At 36.6% G+C, this 20497-nt stretch overlaps 1 protein-coding gene across 1 annotated transcript in view; it reads right to left on the bottom strand.

Annotated features, from left to right (window-relative positions):
- Positions 1-20497, bottom strand: part of DACH2 (dachshund family transcription factor 2) — a 772461-nt gene that overhangs the window by 113909 nt on the left and 638055 nt on the right. The window contains exon 5 of the mRNA XM_049643267.1: positions 10815-10973. Within this exon, the coding sequence (XP_049499224.1) occupies positions 10815-10973 (159 nt within the window). The remainder of the gene's footprint in view (positions 1-10814; positions 10974-20497) is intronic.

The raw sequence follows: 20497 nt of genomic DNA, 5'->3' as shown, positions 1-20497 counted from the left end.
CCTATTGTATTATTATCAATTAATTACATTTTGTTGTTATTAATTGTTTTATATATTTGGGTATTACATGCTGCATGCATAAATATTTACAATTGTTATATCTTCTACTTGGGTAGAAGTCTACTTTAATAAAGTCTACTTTATTATTTTGTAGTGCCTTTCTTTATCTTTCATTAACATTTTTTAAAATCTAGTTTGTCTAATATAAGTATAGCTATCCTGGCTTCTTTTGATATCCATTTGCATAAAAAAATGTTCCTCTACCCCCTCACTTTCAATATTCCAGTGTCTTTAAATTGAAAACTAATATTTTCTGGCAGCATTTGGATTGACCTTTTTTATCCATTCTGACACCCTATGACTTTTGATTGGAGCATTTCATCCATTTACATTCAAAATAATTATTGATAGATAAGTATTTATTGCCACTTTATTACTTGTTTGTAATTGTTTCTGGAGATTTTTTTTTGATCCTTTCTTGTCTTTCTCTCCTTCATGTTTTGTTGATTTTTTTAATTACTAATATATTTGGATTATTTTATCTTTATTCTTTGCATGTTTATTAGTGCTTTTTTTAATGTATGGTTACCATTAGGTTTGTATGTATCTTCTTCTGCAAATAGCAGTCTATATTCAGTTGATGGTCATTAAATTTTGATGCCATTCTTTTCTCATCTCTCCTCTGTTTTAGGTATATATTATATTTTATATCCTTTTTTGTGTGAGTTTCTTGACAGAATTTTATGGTAGTATCCATATTTACTGCTTTGTTGTTTCCTACCTGTGTTACTTTTGGCCTCTCCTTTCCTCTAGATATGCCTTCTTTAATAATCCTTGCTGGGCCAGTTTAATGGTCATGAACTCCTCTAGTTTCTATTTGGGAAAATCTTTATCTCTCTTTCTATTCTGAATGATAGCCTTCCGGATATAGTATTCTTGGTTGCAGGTATTTCCCATTCAGCAATTTGAATATATCATGCCATTCCCTTTCTGGATTGCCAAATTTCCGTCGGGAAATCTCCAATTAGCTTTATGGGTTGTCTTTTGTAAGTTAAGGACTTCTTTTGTCTTGCTGCTTTTAAGATTTCTTTTTCTTTATCACTGTATTTTTGCAAATTTAATTACAATATGTCTTGGTATTGGCCTGCTTTTGTTGACTTTGATAGGAGTTTCCTGTACCTTCTGGATCTGAGCATCTGTTTCCTTTCCCAGATTAGGGAAGTGTTCAGCTATTATTTATTCAAATAAATTTTCTGCCCAGTTTTATCCCTCTTCTTTTCCTCAGACTCATATAATACAACTGTATAATGTTTGATAGAGTCACTGAGTTCCTTAAGTCTATTATCTTTTTGCATAATTCTTATTTCTCGCTTTTGCTCAACTTCATTTCTATCAATTACTTTGTGTTTTAGGTCATTAATTTCTCTGCTTTTTCCAATCTGCTCTCATTGCATCAAGCATGTTCTAGTAATCGTTTATTGGACACTTCCTCTCTGATTCTTTTTTTAACTTTTATCTCTGTGATAAAGATTTCACTGATGTCTTCTAATCTTTTCTCAATCCCAGTGAGTATCCTTGTCATTGTTTCTTTAAATTTTCTATCATCCATGTTAATTATATCTTTTTCACTTAGATCCCTGGTTGTGGCCTTGTCTTGTTCTTTCATTTGGGATGATATCCTCTCTCTTGAAATTGTCTTTGTCTCTGCCTTCTTCTGTGTTAGGCAAGGACATTGTATGTCCTGCTCCTGAAATTAATGGCCTTTTGAAAAAGATGTTATGTAGAGTCTAGAGTCTGGTGAACCAGGGAATATTTCTGGTGTGTGTTTTATGTGCTCTGTTCTTGTGTTTTGGTTGCTCTTTCCCTCAGGCCAGTCGTCTGCAGAGTGTCTTCTTGCCTCCTGTGGGAGGTGTTTGGTCCCTGGCTTGAATGTGGTGAGTTCTAACTGGATGTATTCTGGTCTTCTTGTGAAAGGAGCCCTAACACCACCTCAAACAGAACGGAGGGTTTGCAAAACTCTCTTGAGGGGAAGAGGTGGTGTGGGCATGGCTTTGTGTGGGACTTCTGGGGGAGGGGCCCTCCGGGCTGGGATTGAGGCAAGTGTGACTGAGTAGGGTGGTTCCACCATAGTGCAGGTGATGGTGCTTGGTGTAAGCATGTTAGGAACCCAGTGTCAGTACTACATTGCTTCCTGAAGGTGGCTCTGTGTTTATGCTGAGAGGTTTGGGATGGAAATAGCACCAGCCAGCTCCTTTGTTTCTAGAGAAGTGTCTCTGAGTGCTGACTCTCAGGGATGTGTTCTGAGAACAGTGAATAATCTGTGTGCCTCAGGTGCTCTTCAGATGCTGTTTCTATGCTGTCCAGCCCTGGGCTGTTTGCCTGCCTTCTCTCCAGGAGCAGAGCAATACCCTCCAGGCTCTATTCCAGTCACACCCACTGACTATTAATATTCTAGGCTTTAAGCCCTGCTGGTTGCAAGAACCCTCAAAATCCCATCCCTCTTTTTTTCCATGCCAATGGCCATGGGGAAATATTCTCCATGTGCATTACCCTGTGTGATCCTCTCTCTTATGCCTTTGCCCAGAACCATGGATTCCTTCCTTCTGCAGCAGCTGTGATCTGTTTCTTCACTAACCCTCATCTCTGTACTTACTACCTTCTTTGATGTGGCCTATTTTCTACCTTTAATTGTGTAGTTTTTTTCTGTCAGTCTTAAGGTGATTTCTGTGGTATTTAGGATGATTTGATAGTTATGTAATTTTGTTTGTGGGATGAAGCGAGACTAGGGTCTTCTTAGTTTGCTACCATCTTCTAAACTTCATATAAGTTCTTCATATATTTTGGATATTTACACCTTATATGGTATATCATTTGCAAATATATCCTTCCCTTCAGTAGGTTGCCTTTTGTTTTGTTGAGCATATAATTGTGGGTTTATTTCTAGGTTCTCTATTCTGTTCCTTTGATCTATGTGTCTTATTTTTGTTACAGTGCCATTCTATTTTGATTATTACAGCTTTGTATTGTGCCTTGAAACTTGTGATACCTCCAGGTTTGTGTGTATGTGTGTGTGTGTTTATGATTGCATTAGGAAATTTGTGTCTTTTGTGGTGCCACAAAAATTTTAGTATTATTTGTTATAGATTTGTTAAAAGTGTTGGTATTTTGATAAATATTGCATTGAATCTCTAGATTGCTTTGGGTAGCATAGACATTTTAACAATATTGGTTCTTCCAATCAATGAGAGTGGAATTTTTTTCCAATTGCTTGTGTCATCCTCAGTTTCTTTCCTGGGTGTTTTGTGTTTTTCAGAGTACAGATCTTTTACCTCTTTGGTTAACTGTATTTCTAGGTATTTTATCCTAATTGGTGGAACTGTAAATGGATGGTTTTCATAAAATTTCTTTCTGCTCCATTGTTATTAGTGTATAGAAATGGTACCAATTTCTGGGTTTTAATTTTGTATCGTGCAACTTTATTGAATTAATTTATTCTAGTAGTCTTTTGGTGGAGTCTTTAGGGATTTGTGTATTTAGTATCATATCATCTGAAACTAATGAAAGTTTTACTTCTTTCTTACCTATTTGGATAATTTTAAATTTCTTTTTCTTGTCTTACTATTGTAGCTAGGATTTCCAGTTGATAAAAGTGACAAGATTAGACATCCTTTTTTGTTCCTAATCTTAGAGAAAATGCTCTCAGTTTTTCTTCACTAAAATGTTGGCTATGAGGTTTTCATATATGGCCTTTAAATTTAGAGCTATTTTCCCTCAGTACTTATTTTGTTGAGAATTTTCATCATGAATAGATGTTAAATTTTGTCAAATTCTTTTTTTGCATCTATTTAAATGATCATATTATTTTTATCCTTAGTTCTGTTGATGTGGTGTATGGTGTTGATTGATTTGTGAATATTGAACCATCTTTTCATCCCCAGAATAAATCCTACTTGATCTTGGTGAGTACTCCTTTTAATCTATTGTTGAATATGGTTTGCTAGTATTTTGTTGATGATTTTTGCATTTATGTACATCAGGGATATCAACCTGTAGTTTTCTTTTTTTTATGGTGCCTGTCTGGTTTTGATACAGGAAAAGGATGGCCTTGTATAATGTATCTGAAAACCTTTCTTCCTCTTCTATTTTTTTGGAATATTTTGAGGAAAATAGTATTAACTTTTCTTTAAATGTTTGGTAGTATTCACTTGTGAAGACATCTGGTCTGGAAGTTTTATTTTTTGGTAGTGTTTTGCATACTGATTCAATTTTGTTACTTGTTATCTGTATATTCAGATTTTCTATTTCTTCATGGTCAAGTTTTGAAAGATTGTATGTTGCTAGGAATTTATCCACTTATTCTAGGTTGTCCAATTTGTGACATATAATTTTTCATAATATTCTTTCATTATCTTTTGTATTTTTGTTGCCATATTTTTTTTATTTCTTCTTTGATTACTTAGCTAATGCACTGGTTGTTTAATATCATGTTATTTAACCTCCATATATTTGTATTTTTTCTAGTTTTATTCTTGTGATTGATTTCTAGTTTCTTATTATTGTGATCAGAAAAGATGTGTAATATAATTTCAATCCTTTTTAAATTTACTGAAGCTTGCTCTGTGGCCTAACATGTTACCTGTTCTGGAAAATGTTGCATGTGCACTTGAAAAGAATGTGTATTCTGTTGTATTCGGATGGACTATGGTATGTATTTATTATGTCTATCTGGTCTAATGTATCATTCAAAGACATTGTTTACTTATTGATTGTCTACCTGAATGATCTACCCATTGATGTAAGTAGTGTGTTTAAGTCTCATACCGTTCCTGTATTAACATCTACTTCTCTATATTTGTCTAATTTTTGCTTATGTGTCTAGGTGGTCCAATGTACATGCATAGATATTTAAAATTGTTGTATCTTCGTGTTGTATTGATCCCTTTTTTATTATTTAATGCTGTTCTGTATATGCTGTTTACTCTCCATGTATTTTTGGATATTCCAGGTGTCTTTTTGTTATTAATTTTTAGTTTAATTCCATTACAACTAAGAGCATATTTTGTAGGATTTCTATTCCTTAAAGTATCTGTAATGTAATCTATCATTTTTTCCTTGTGCAAATAGGTGCTTTTCACAGTACTCATGGGCAGAAAAAGCTGCACTGTGATTGTACAGACTGATTGATTGTATACTTTCAAGTTGGAGGGGGTAGAGATAAAAGAAGTTTCCATATGTTAAAGAAGACTTACAGGATCCTGGAGGTCTATTGTAAAGCTAATTTGCTTTTTGCCTCTAGCATATCTAGTTTAGTGAATGTTCTATGTAAACTTAAGAAGAATGTATATTCTTCTATTGTTGGATGAAATATTCTATAAAAGTCCATTAGATCAGGTGTATTAATGGTGCTTTTCGATTCAATTATACCCTTCTTGAATTTCTGCCTCCTGAATATGCCCATTTCTGATAAAAGAGTATTGAGGTCTTCAACTAAAAGAGTGGATTCATCTATTTCTTCTGACAGTTCTATCAGTTTTTACCTAACATTTTTTGATACTCTGTTAATAAAAGCAAACACATTAAGACTTGTTAATATCTTCTCGAAGAATTGAGCTCTTAATCATTATGTAATACCCTTCTTCGTCCTTACAGTTTTTCTTCTGAAATCTACTTGGTCTGAAATTAATATAGCTACTCCTACTTTTGATTAGTGTTAAAATATTATATATTTCTCCATTCTTTTATTTTTTGATTGGAGCATTAAGTCCATTTACATTCAGAGTGATTATTGAAAGATATGAATTTAGTGCCATTTTGTTACCTGTAGAGACATTTTGTTTCTGATAATGTTCTCTGGTACTTTCTCGTCTTTGTTGCTTTTCTAGTCTTTGCTTCTAGTCTTTTTTTTTCCTCCACTTAAAGACTCTTCCTTAAAATTGCAGCTTGCAGGGCTGGTTTAGTGGTCATGAACCCATTTAGTTTTTGTTTGGGAAACTATCTCTCCTTCTATTCTGAATGACAGCCTTGCTGGATGATGAAGTCTTGGCTTCAGGGCACCTGGGTGGCTGTCAGTTAAGCATCCACCTTCAGCCCAGGTCATGATCTCTCAGTTTGTGAATTTGAGCCCTGCATCAGTCTCCGTGCTGACAGCTTGGAACCTGGAGCCTGCTTCAAATTCTGTGTCTCCCTCTCTCTCTGCCCCTCCCTCACTTGTGCTCTCTCTCTCTCTCTCTGTCTCTGAAAAATAGATAAACATTAAAAAATATTTTTAAAAAGATTTCTTGGCTGCATATTTTTCCCATTCAGCACATTGAATATTTCCTGCCACTACCTTCTGGCCTGCTAAGTTTCAGTGAGCATGTCTGCTGTTAACCTTATGTGTCTACCCTTGTTGTTTAAGGACCTTTTGTCTTTAGCTGATTTCAGAATTTTCTCTTCATCTTTGTATTTTTCAAGTTTCACTATGATATGTCATGGTATTGACCTGTTTTTGTTGATTTTGAGTGGAGTTTTCTGTGCCTCTTGGACTTGAATGCCTATTTCCTTCCCCAGATTAGGAAAGTCCTCAGCTGTAATCTGTTCAAATAAACCTTCTGCCTCTTTTTCCTCCTGTTCTTATTCTGGGACTTCTATCATATGGATACTGTTTCATTTTATAGAATTACTAAGTTCTCTAAGTCTCCCCTCATTATCTATTAGTTTCCTTTCCCTCTTCTTTTCAGCTTCATTATTTTCCAAAATTTTATCTTCTATATCACCTATTCTCTCCTCTGCTTCTTCAATCCTCATTGTGACTGTATCCAGTTGGTTTTGCATCTCAGTTACAACATTTCTTATTTCAGCCTGACTACTTTTTTAGGTCTTTGATCTCTGTAGCAAAGGTTTCTCTTGTGTTTTTTATGCTTTTTTCAAGCCCAGCTAGTAGTATTATGAATGTTTATCTAAATTCTTGTTCAGATATATTGCCTATATCTGTTTTGAGCAAGTCTCTGGCTGTGATTTCTTCTTGACCTTCCTTTTGGGGAGAATTACTCCTTGTCATTCTGGCTAAATTTTTGTCTTTTGCAGGTTTTATAAGCTTATGTTTCCTGCACCTGAGAGTAATGTTATATTAAAAAGGGGCCATACGCTATCCAGGACCTGGCACATTAGGAAGTGTTCTGGTGTATGCTGTGTGCACTCTGCTGTTGTTTTTTGGTTGCTCTTTCCTACCGGTCAGTCCTGTGCAGAACGCCTCCTTGATTGCAGTGAGGAGTGTTTGGATTTTTAACTAAGTACTCTTTGACTTGTTTATTAAACACATAAATAGAAAAAAGGGGGAAGAAAACAAACCCTGATCACCCAAAAAGAGAAAAGGAAAGGAAACAACAAAAACAACAACAATAACAACAAAAACAACAAAACAGAGAATCAAAAAAACTATAAGGCTACACTGGGCTCTGCACTGGCAGCACAGAGCCTGCTTAGGATTCTCTTTTTCCCTCTCTTTCTGCCTCCCCCCACTTGCACTGTCTCTGTCTCTCTCAAAATAAATAAATAAACTTGAAAAAATAATAAGAAAAAATATGTATTATTTACCTTAATTTATTCCTTCTCTAACATTCTTTCTTTATGTAGATATAGGTTTCTGACCTATATTATTTTCCTTCTCTTTATAGATCTTCTTTTAACATTTTTACAGGTCAGATCTTTGGTATGATAATAAATTCTCTCAACTTTTGTTTGAGAAAATCTCTATTTCTGTCTTCACTTTTAAAAGGAATTTTTAGAATTCAGAATTTTAGGTTGGTGTTTTTTTTTTTTCTTTCAAGTAGTCACACCACTGTATTTAATACCACTGTATTCTTGTTTGCTTGGTTTCTGAAGTGAAGTTCAATGTAATTCTTATCCTTGTTCCTCTATGGGTAAGGAGAATTTATTTATCTCTGAATTTTTTAAAAAATATTTTCTCTTTGTGTTTGATTTTCCAGTGTGACTATAATATGCATAGGTGTAGCCTTTTTTTTAATATTTATTTTTCTTAGTATTCTCTGAGCTTTCTAGAGCTTTTGTTTGGTGCCTCTCATTAAGTTTGGAAAATTTTCAGTCCTTGTTACTTTAAACATTTCTTCTGTTCCTTTCCCTTACTCTTATTATTTTCATATTCCTATTACATTTATGCTACACTGTTTGTAATTGCTGCACAATAATTGTATATTCTATTCTGGGTTTCGTTTCCCAATCTTTACTCCACATTTATTTCCATTTTGGGAAGTTTCTATTGACATACTTCAATTGTTGACTTTGTCTGGTCTACTGATGAGCCCATTAAAGGTATTCATTTTTTTTTGGAGTGTTTTTGAGCCAGGATTTAGTTTAGCTTCTCAATTTTCATCTCTACTTACATTTCCCATGTATTATTTTTTATTCAAGTATAATTAACATACAGTTTTAATATCCCCATGTAGTCTTGTATGTTTTCCCTTCTTTTAAGCATACTAATCATAGTTATTTTAAAACCTCAGTCTGATAATTCTAAAATATGTGCTATATCGAATTCTGGTTCTGATGTTTGCTTTATCTCTTCAGACTATGTTTTTTTGCCTTTTTCACACCTTGTAATTTTTGTTTTAAAGCCAGAAATGGTATATTAGCTAAAGAAAACTGAAACAAGCATGCCTCTAGTGGAAGGCTTTATTTTTATCTGACAAAAAATTAGGTTATGTTTACTATTTGCTGTACCTGTTATATTAGTGGCTGTCATTTCTCATCCTCCTGTTATCTTTGGTGTATCCTAGAGAATCAAATTCAGTTCAGTCTGAGGATTTCAGTTTTTTCTGTTGTAACCCACTGTTCTTATACAGAGCCCTATTGTGGTTGTGGTAAAATGTGTAGGGAGGAGAAAGATGTGATCAGGTCTCAATCTGTGGGCCTGTGTCCTCGGGCTATGACTTTCACAAGTACTCTTTAGCTTTTTCCATCTTAGGTAAGACAGAAAGGCTAGAGGTGACAGTTGAGTATTTCTTTCCCCATAGGTGTGGTAAAGTCCCCTCCCTAAGGAATGTGGTAAGAAAAGACCTCAAGATAAGGGAAGGCAACCTGACTAAGTGCATAAGTGACATCCCTCAAGACCCTGTAACATGAGATCACCCAATCAGACTGTATGTCTATATGTTACCCATATATGGGAGACAATGAAGTAGAAAATGCATAAAAGGCTACATCACCCCACATTTGGCGTTTGGGGCTCAGTCTTTTGGAAAAGAACACTTTGAGTCCCTGTCAACATGAACAAAGTTGCTTTCTGGAAAGAAAAGTCTCAGTGTCTTGACTGTGTGAGGAGGCTGCTACACAGGAAATGCTAAAGGGGCTGGAGTTATGCATCTCCTTTCCCTTATATCAATGACTACAGGGTGGTGGATTTTAATATATCCTTTCCCCCACATCAGTTAGGCTCTGTTAAAAAGAAAGTAGTTTAACTTTGGTAAAATAGTTTCCTTTGAGGGCAAGGCTTTGTTAAGGAGAACAGAACACTCTGGGTATATTTTGAAATGGGTATTTTCTTTGTCTCCCAGCCAGAAACATGAGGGGAATTTTCTCAAGTCTTCACCATGAGAACCTGATGGGGTTCCTGGAGGTAAAACTCATTAAAGTGTAGTGATCCACTAAGGATTGGCCCCCAGAGTTTTTATCTCTCATCTAAGTTCACACTGAGTCTCCAGCAATTTAAATGTTTCTACCAGGGTCCAGCTGTGGCTTCTGTTCTCTGTAAACTCTGATTCTCTGTTTCTGCCTATCTCTCCAGTTTTGGAGATAGCCCTGCCCTATGAACTCAATCTCTGATGGATTTAAAGGAGTTGTTGATCTTGCTTTGAGGAGGAGTAACAACTTCTAAACTCTTTAAATGTCAGACCAGAAACCAGAAGTCTTATAAGTTCCTCTACTTTATGAAATAAGTCTACTTTAATCAGGCTTTTGTTTTTACTTCTCATAAGATATTTATAACTTTCCTGGCATTTATTTATTTACCTTTGCTTAACATTCTATTTTATGGGATCTTTCACATTTGAATTTATAATATCTTTAAAGTAAGACCCTATAATGTATTTTATATGCTTCATAACTGATGAATTTCATTAAGATTTATAATATTGTGTTAAAATATCTCAGAATTCCTCTGTTCTGTTGTTTTAATCTTAGGGTTTAGTGAGAGAATGAATATCTCAGGGAAAGGAATAATGTAAGTTTTCTCTCACATTCCTGCTTACAAGTAAAGTAAAATTTTAGTCCAGTAATGTATATCAGTCATTTTTATGCAGAAAGAGTTTTGAGTTTTTGAAGTTCCTAAAATCATCATCCAAACCCGAATTTGTATCCATTAGCTGTAGTTTGCTGAGTAATAATACTTACAATTTATGCAGTAATTACTATATACAAGTCACTATTAAAGGCTTCTTTTATTATTTTTAACTCTCACAATAACCTTACTAAATGGGTATATATTATTTTCCTACTTTATAGTTGTGAACACTGAGACCTGTAAAAGGTGAAACCTCCAAAGTCAAACAGTAATATGGAATTCAAAAGATGTGGATTTCAAGCCTAAGTTTATGTGACTATAGCCAACTTTCTTAATTACTCTGCTACATAGCCTCTTGATCTATCTCTACTCTATAAATCCCACGCTTTCAAATGAATCCCTATTTACCCTTCTAACTTCAAACTGTTAAACCTTATTGAAGAAAAATGCACTAGCCCTGCTAGCCAAAGGTGTCCAATTGGTCTTGCGTGGTATTTTTTTTTCAAAACACCAAGTTTTGAAATTACATCATACATACTATTGGTCAGTAGGTTGTTCTGCTGCAGTGGATTGAGGGTAGAAGTACCCCCAAGACCTGGCTGGTTAGACAGGGCTGCATGAGTAAGTCCATGTTGGGGTCCAGGACCAGCAAGAGGAGACTGCAACTTATCCTTATCCCAGGAGGATTCACTTGCACCTGAAAAACATTTGTATGAACAGACTGCAATTTGACAACTTTCCATGAGAAGGCTTTGTGAAAATTCCCTTTTTAGAGTTGAATTTATTAGTCTTACTTCTTAGGAAAGTATTATTAAGCATAGATAACTCATTTTAATAATGATTTCAAAAACTTTAATAGCCTATGATTTTAGCTGCCTCTGAGAAGACTAAACAACACTTACTAATGGTATATTTACAAGCAATCTAAGCAAATCTGGGATCATAATGAATTAGCGCTATCGAAAGTGCTAATATATTGAAAGCCATTAACTGACCACTACTGCCTCCCATTCCAATGCTTTACCATACACGTATAAAGTTTTAATGAAGAATAGTTGTTATTAACTCACAAAGAATACACTCATTAATAAGAGCATGATAACATGTAAAAATATGTGGTAAAAACAAAGTGATCAGTTACTTTGTTCTCAGATCTGGTCTTACAGAGGCTAATCTCTTCATACACAGCAGGCTTTCGTACAAAAAAAAAACTGAATAAAACATAAAACCATGGCCCCCAATTTGAAACTGTACTCTGATCTTCCACACTAGAGAATGAAGAAAAGTGTGTGTAAAGTGCAGACTACTATATTATTATAATGATCTGCAACAACATAGCTACTTAATCTGGGACTTAGAATACTGTGGAGACAGAACCATTGCTTAAAGTCATATGCAAAACAACCACATAATTATCTCTAGGGCATCCTTTTAAGCACAATGCTTCAAAAAGAGGAGTAAGGGTTGAATTCCAATCACTGCAGTAGCAAACTATCTGGCATTAGAAAAGAAAATGATTGTATGGGCTGCCCCATATATTTGCTTGATGTGGTTAATTTATTCAGGGGTAAGTGGTTCTACTACCATTCCCATTCTGGGATTGCGACATTAGTATCTCTATTTGTATTACTGTATGTTTTCAGATCCAATTGGTATTCTTCCTGAAGATTTAAAATCTATTTAAGCAAACTATCTTCTAGAATCTGAGAGGTTTCTTTTTAACCTTTCTATGCACTCATCTACTCTTACCCAGCTTTGGGAATCTCCTCCTCAGGACTCTTCAAGCTCCCTTGTGGCTGAAGTAAATCTCTAATCCTAAAGTGCGAGTCTTGGCCAGTTTCCAACTAGATAAGTTTCATTAAAAAAAAAAAACAAACACCAGATTCTCCAGCAGTGTATATAAACCCTGAGGGGTACCTGTCCCTGCCTATATGAATGAAGCTTTTTAAATCAAATGGGGAAGAAATAAGTAGCTAATTGTTCTGTTTTTGATATAAGCCATTCAGTTAGCATGCATGGAAGCTTAGAAGGTAGGAAATTTGGTTGAATATGATAGCAATGGCTTAATGGACCAGAAAGCATTTTCCTGATCATGTTGAAGCTTGGTGTATTTGTTGAAAACATACCACACTCCTATGATTACCCCAATGGTTCTCTCTTTTCATCCAGATGTTTGCTGCTGTAAAGTTACTGCCTAGGAGCAGGGAGGTAATTTATGATTGATGCATTGATAGAATCTTACATTAACAAATTTGAAATTCCAATTATGATCAATAAGATATTGTTATGCTTTAATGGACAGGAATGGTGAGGTGAAAGGAAGGATTTTAATAAATAATTCAAGAAACCACATTGCAACAGTGACAATTCTTTACAAAAACATTGCACCAATAAACAGGATTAATACCAGAAAATGCAAAAACGTGAGAGATCAATTGTTGAGCAAAACCAGGACCATTCCATCATTTTAATACTATGTCCAAGGTATAAATTACCTTATTATTCCAGAAATTCACATTATAAAATGATTAGCAAAACATTGACAAAGAAAGGTAGATTTATAAGACACTAAATTATATCATTGATATTAACATGGTATAGTACAATCACAGCAACAACAGTATACATCAATATTAAGATTAAAATTATGCCAATATTTTATAAATTGAAAATCTCTTAGTCCACATTTAATATTGAATGGTATATTACAACTCAATACCCCCCAAAACAAATAATACAATTACAAATGGGTAGAAGACATGAAGACACATTTCTCCAAAGAAGACATCCAGATGGCCAGCAGACAAATGAAAAGATGCTCAATATCACTCATCAAGAAGTAAATGTAAATCAAAACCACAATGAGATATCACCACACACCTGTCAGAATGGCTAAAATCAAAACCACAGGAAACAAAAAAAAAGTGTTGGTGAGGATGCAGAGAAAAAAGGAATCCTCTTGTACTGTTGGTGGAAATGCAAATTAGTTCAGCCACTCTAAGAAACAGTATGAAGGTTCCACAAAATATTAAAAATAGGGGCGGTTTGGTGGCTCAGTCAGTTAAGTGTCTGGCTCTTGATCTTGGTCCAGGTCATGATCTTGTGTTTCATGGTATTGAGCCCCATCTGGACTGATGGATCAGAGCCTGCTTGGAATTCTCTCTTTCTCTACCCCTCCTCTGCTTGTGTTCTCTCTCTCAAAATAAATTTTAAAACTTTAAAAAATTAAAAGAATAGAACTACCCTATTATCCAAGAATCACACTACTGGGTATTTACCCCAAATAATACAAAAATACTATTTCAAAGGGATACATGTACCTGATGTTTATAGCAGCATTATCTATAGCCAAATTATGGAAACAGTCCAAGTATCCACTGATTGATGAATGGATGAAGATGTGATATATCATGATTACACTCAAATGTGGAATTTAAGAGACAAAACAAATTAGCAAAGGGAAAAATAGAGAAAAAATCCAAAAAAAGAGACTCTTAATTATAGGGAAGAAGGTGGTGGTGGTTATGGACTTGGGGCAGGGGGCGGTGAGGGCATGGGTTAAATAGGTAATGGGGATTAAGGAGTGCACTTGTGACAAGCACATATTTCAAATAAATTTGAATAGAAATGTTTTTTAAACCTTATTAAAGAATTCCAAGTGTATGCTTTGTTGACAGTTTTAGATGAATGTTTCCCAACAACTCTCTTCTTTTTAATTATTGTGTTAAAAATGATAGGAAGGTGGTTACCAGCTATTCCCATCTTCACTGAATATAGCTATAAGAAATTATCCTGCTTCCCAAAGGCAACTGTATATGAAGTGAGTGTAGGACACTTTTTATATTTGAAATATGTGATGTATATAATATTAGACTAATACTTAATATACCTTTTATTTTATTTTTATTTATTTTATTTTTATCATGGTAAGTGTACTCTTTAATCTGCATCCCCTATTTCCCTCACCTACCTCTCCTCTGGTTTGTTATCTATAATTGTCTATTTCTCTCTCTCTTCCTCCCTCCCTCCCTCCCTCCCTCCTTCCCTCCCTTTGCTCATTTAGTACATCTGATTTTAACATCCACTGCCCTTAAAGCTAAAACATTATTTTATCAATCTATTCTAGGGTCAAACATTTTTATCACTGTGTAGGGGGAGGGCTTGAATATCCACTTTATTTTTTCTATTATCTATCTATCTATCTACCTATCTATATTAGTGTGCTAGTGTTGCCATAACAAAAGATGACATATAGACTGAATGCTTGTGTTCCCCCAAATTCATATGTTTAATCTTAATCTCCAATGTGATCATATTGGGAAATGGAGCCCTTAGGAATTGATTAGGTCATGAACGGGATAAATGCCTTTATAAAATAGATGACAAACAGCTCCTGAGACCCCTTATGCCATGGGAGAACACATGAACAAGAAAATGGGCCTCATCAGACACTGAATCTTCTAGTCTATGATATTTTTATTATGGATTTTTGTTATGGCAGTCCAAAAGGACTAAGACAACACAGAATGGGCAGTTAACCAACCAAATTTATTTTCTCGCAGTTTTAGAGGCTAAAGGTCCAAGATCAAAAGGTCAACAGGTTTGGATTATCCTGAGGCCTTTCTTCTTAACTTACAGGTAGTCACCTTCTCACTGTTTCCTTATATGGTCTTTCCTTTGTGTGCACACATCCCTGGTAACTCTTTGTATGTCAATTTTTTTTTCTTTTTATAAGGATACCAGTCATATTGGATTAGGGCTCTCATTTTGATTTAAACACACCTTTAAAGATGCTATCTCCAAATATGGCCCATTGTGAGGTAATGATGGTTAGTACTTCAACAAATGAATTTTGCAGAGACACAATTCATCCCATAATACTAGAGTAAGCACCCTTTATTGAACCAGATCACACTCGCTTTCTGAAGCAATCCTTCTAATAAAGAGGAAAAAAAAACTGGATACCATGGCAACAAGGCATGTCTTAGAAACTGAGTAGGAAGTGGTTTAGGGAAGCCTCATCAAAACCTTCACCTTTACTTCAAGAAAATATGTGTTACAACAGGGTCACTGCCCTTAAAGAGACACCAGCCTCCAAAAAGGTAACATTAAAATAGCAGCTTACACAACACTGGGGGAAAGTGGAGAGAGATCTGTTCATACTGATATTGGAGTATGAAAATGAGGGAGCTGGAAGGTGCTATTTTCCTCACCTTCCCCCTAGCATAAACACAATGCCACCTGCAGAAGGATAGGTGGCACAGACACTTTCTACCTAACATACTAGCAATACACCAGCACATGATTTCTTCTGGGGACTGATCCACTCCAAGCCTGTTAGCCTCAGCTCTGGGCTCAGGGAAATTTTTGTTAAAGCTGCACATGCACTACATGTAGCCACCAGGTGCACAACTGCCACCATGCGCTGTGCCAAGTCACCTCTTAGCAACAACCCAAATCACTATGCCATGCCCAGCTGTGCCCAGCCATTGCCAAGCTCAGGATACAGCCTCGTACCCACAGTGACACTGGTGTGCAGAACCTCAACAGCCACAGTGCTTGGAGGGATCCATCAAAGGACTAGTGGCTCAGCACAAATTTTGTCAATGCTGCACCACAGCCAAATTCCCCCGCATGCACACCCACTCAAAGCTGGCCTTCTTGGGTCCCATTAACACCACAGAGAGAAAGCACAGCCTACAACAGGCAGAGAGACAGTGCAGATGATTGCACTGAAAGGAAAAGGGACTCAGACACAACAGCAGGACATAAGCAACACACATACAATACTCTCCTGAAGTGCTAGTTTCTGCTGAACAGAGGACACTGCACTGCAGGGAATTCCAGGATTCTTCTTCATAAAGTCTTGACCTTCAAGAGCAGAAGACATAACTGTCTTTCTTAACACAAAGAAACAGACAGAGGAGCTGACAAAATGAGTAGACAGAGAAATTTATCCCAAATCAAAGAATGAGACAAGGCCATAGCCAGAAATCTAAGTGAAACAGATATAAGTAACATGCCTGATAGAGAATATAAAGCTATGATCATAAGGATAATCACTGGACTTGAGAAAAGAGTGGAAGACATGAGTGACACCCTTAACACAGAGATAAGGAACAACAGAGCAGAGATAAAGGACTCAAGCACAATATGAGAAACATGCCTGATGGGATGAACAGCAGGCTGGAAGGAGAGATATGAGTTAATTACATAGAGACAGCAATGGATATTAATCAAGCTGAAAAAAAAAGACAGAAAAATATATGCAAAATGAGAAAAGATTTAGGGAACTCAGCGACCCCATCAAATATAATAACATTTGTACAATAGGAATTTCATAAGAAAAGAGAGAAAAGGGGGCAGAAAATTTATTTGAAGAAATAATAGCTGAAAACTTCCCTAATTTGGGGAAGGAAACAGACATCAAGATCAAGGAGGCACAGAGAAATCCTATCAAAATCAACAAAAGTACACCCTACACCAAAATATATTGTAATCAAATTGGGGAAATATAGTGGTGAAGAAAGAATCTTAAAAACATCAAGACAAAAGAAGACAGCAAATTATTAGGGAAAACCCGTAAGGCTAGCAGGAGATTTCTCAACAGAAACCTGGGAAACCAGAAGAAAGTGGCATGACATATTCAATGTGCTGAATGGGAAAAAACTGCAGCCCAAAATATTCCATTCAGTAAGGCTATCATACAGAATAGAAAGAGAGATAAATAGTTTCCCAAACAAAAACTAAATGAGTTCATAACCACTAAACCAGCCCTGCAAAAAATACTAAAGGGGACTCTTTAAGTAGAAAGGAGAGGCCAAAAGTGACAGTGTAAATGTAGGAAATACAAAACTAGTAAAAAATAAATATTTCTGCAAAAAAGTCAAAGAACTCACAAAATAAACGATATAAACTATAACAACACATACCTAAACATGGGAAAGATAAGCATAAAAAATGAGTTCAAGTTTGAATGACCAACAACTTAATATAGGCTACTATATGCAGAAGGGGTTATATACAAACCTAATGGTAACCATATATCCAGAACAACTAATAAATATGCAAAGATTAAATAGAAAGAAATCCAAATATATAACTAAAGAAAATCAGCAAACCGCAAAACCAAAAAAGACAAGAAGGGATCAAAGAAAGTCTTCAGAAACAATTACAAAGCAAATAATAAAATGATAGTAAACACATATCTATCAGCAATTACTTTGAATGTAAATGGACTAAATGCTTCAATCACACGACATAGGATGTGATAATGGATTAAAAAAAGGAAGAGCCATCTAGTGGTGCCTACAAGAGACACATTTCAGACTTAAGACAATTATAAATTGAAACTGAGGAAATTGAGAAATGTTTATCATGCAAATGGATGTCAAAGAAGGTGGAGTAGGGCTTAGGAGGACCCTGGGATCACTGTGTCCTGCTGATCACTTAGATTCCACCTACACCTGCCTAAATAACCTAGAAACCTGCCGGAAGAGTAGCAGAATGGCATCTCTGGAGCCACACACAGATGAGAGGCCCACGGAAGAGGGTAGGAAGGGCGGCAAGGCGGTGGGTGCTACACGGACTGGCAGGAGGGAGCGGGACAGAGGGGCAGCCGGCCGGCCAAGCAGAGCCCCTGAGTCTGGCTGGCAAAAGCAGAGGAGCCAGACAGAGTGTGTTCTGAAAGCAACCGGGACTTGACATCTGGAAGGTTATAAGCTAACGGCTCTGCTCCTAGAATGGGAGGGCTGGAGGACAACAGGAGGGAGAGATGTTGAGCTCCTGACGACAGAGCTTAGCTTGGCAGGGAACAAAGGTGCTCACCAGCGCCTTCTCCCTCGCCCATCCCACAGCCAAAATCCCAAAGGGAACCATTTCCTGCCAGGGAACTTGCTTGCACCGAGCAAAATCCAACGATGTGCTTCTGCGGATCCCCAAAGGAAAAGCAAGTTGAGCCTACCCCTCCCGCCCCTGTGCACCTTGCCTATCCACACCAGCTAATACGCCAGATCCCTAGCACGACAAGCCTGGCAGTGTGCAAGTAGCCCAGATGGGCCATGCCACCCCACAGTGAAACCCGCCCCTATGAGAGGGGAAGAGAAGGTACACACCAGTCTGACTGTGGCCCCAGTGGTCGGCTGGGGGCAGAGATCAGGTCTGAATGCGGCCCCACCCACCAACGCAAGTTATTCAAGACAGCACATGGGAAATGTCCCACAGTCCAGCACCACTCCAGGGACTATCCAAAATGACGAAACAGAAGAATTCCCCTCAAAAAAACGTCCAGGAAATAACAACAGCTAACGAACTGATCAAAAAGGATTTAAACAATATAACAGAAAGTGAATTTAGAATAATAGTCATAAAATTAATTGCTGGGCGTGAAAACAGTATAAAGGACAGCAGATAATCTATTCCTACAGATCAAGGGACTAAGGAACAGCCAGGAGGAGCTAAAAAATGCTACTAATGAGCTGCAAAATAAAATGGAGACAACCACGGCTCAGACTGCAGAGGCAGAGGAGAGAATAGGTGAACTAGAAGATAAAATTATGGAAAAAGAAGAAGCTGAGAAAAGAGAGATAAAAAAATCCAGGAGTATGAGGGGAAAATTAGAGAACTAAGTGATGCACTAAAGAGAAATAATCTAGGCATAATTGGTATTCCAGAAGAGGAAGAGAGAGGGAAAGGCGCTGAAGGCGTACTTGAAGAAATAATAGCTGAGAACTTCCCTGATCTGGGGAAGGAAAAAGGCATTGAAATCCAAGAGGCTCAGAGAACTCCCTTCAGACGGAACTTGAATAGATCTTCTGCACGATATGTCATAGTGAAACTGGCAAAATACAAGGATAAAGCGAAAATTCTGAAAGCAGCTAGAGATAAACGTGCTCTAACATGGAAAGGGAGAGCTATAAGACTCATGACCGACCTCTCTACTGGACTTGGCAGGCCAGAAAGGAATGGAGGGAGATCTTCAATGTGCTGAACAGAAAAAATATGCAGCCGAGAATCCTTTATCCAGCAATTCTGTCATTTAGAATAGAACGACAGATAAAGATCTACGCAAACAAACAAAAACTGAAGGAATGCGTCACCACTAAACCAGCCTTACAAGAGATCCTAAGGGGGATCCTGTGAGAAAAAGTACCAGAGACATCACTACAAGCATGAAACCTACAGACATCACAATGACTCTAAACCCATAGCTTTCTATAATAACACTGAATGTAAATGGACTAAATGTGGCAACCAAAAGACATAGGGTATCAGAATGGATAAAAAAACAAGACCCATCTATTTGCTGTCTACAAGAGACTCATTTTAGACCTGAGGACACCTTCAGATTGAGAGTGAGGGGATGGAGAACTATTTATCATGCTACTGGAAGTCAAAAGAAAGCTGGAGTAGCCATACTTATATCAGACAAACTAGACTTTAAATTAAAGTCTGTAACAAGAGATGAAAAAGGGCATTATATAATAATTACAGGGTCTATCCATCAGGAAGAGCTAACAATTATAATGCCTATGTGCCGAATACAGGAGCCCCCAAACATATAAAACAATTACTCACAAACATAAGCAACCTTATTGATAAGAATGTGGTAATTGCAGGGGACTTTAACACTCCACTTACAGAAATGGATAGATCATCTAGACACACAGTCAATAAAGAAACAAGGGCCCTGAATGATCCATTGGATCAGATGGACTTGATGGATATATTTAGAACTCTGCATCCCAAAGCAACAGAATATACTTTCTTCTCGAGTGCACATGGAACATTCTCCAAGATAGATCACATACTGGGTCACAAAACAGCCCTTCATAAGTATACAAGAATTGAAATCATACCATGCATACTTTCAGACCACAATGCTATGAAGCTTGAAATCAACCACAGGAAAAACTCTGGAAACCTCCAAAAGCATGGAGGTTAAAGAACACACTACTAAAGAATGAACAGGTCACCAGGCAAGTAGAGAAGAAATTTAAAAATATATGGAAACAAATGAAGATGAAAATACAACAATCCAAATGCTTTAGGACACAGTGAAGGAAGTCTGAGAGGAAAATACATTGCAATCCAGGCCTATCTCAAGAAACAAGGAAAATCCCAAATACAAAATCTCACAGCACACCTAAAGGAACTAGAAGCAGAACAACAAAGACAGCCTAAACCCAGCAGAAGAAGAGAAATAATAAAGATCAGAGCAGA

Source organism: Panthera uncia, chromosome X (assembly GCF_023721935.1).
Source record: "Panthera uncia isolate 11264 chromosome X, Puncia_PCG_1.0, whole genome shotgun sequence".
In the NCBI taxonomy this organism is placed as follows: domain Eukaryota; kingdom Metazoa; phylum Chordata; class Mammalia; order Carnivora; family Felidae; genus Panthera; species Panthera uncia.
Note: the sequence above shows the minus strand (reverse complement) of the source record. Positions and strands in the feature narration are given on the sequence as shown.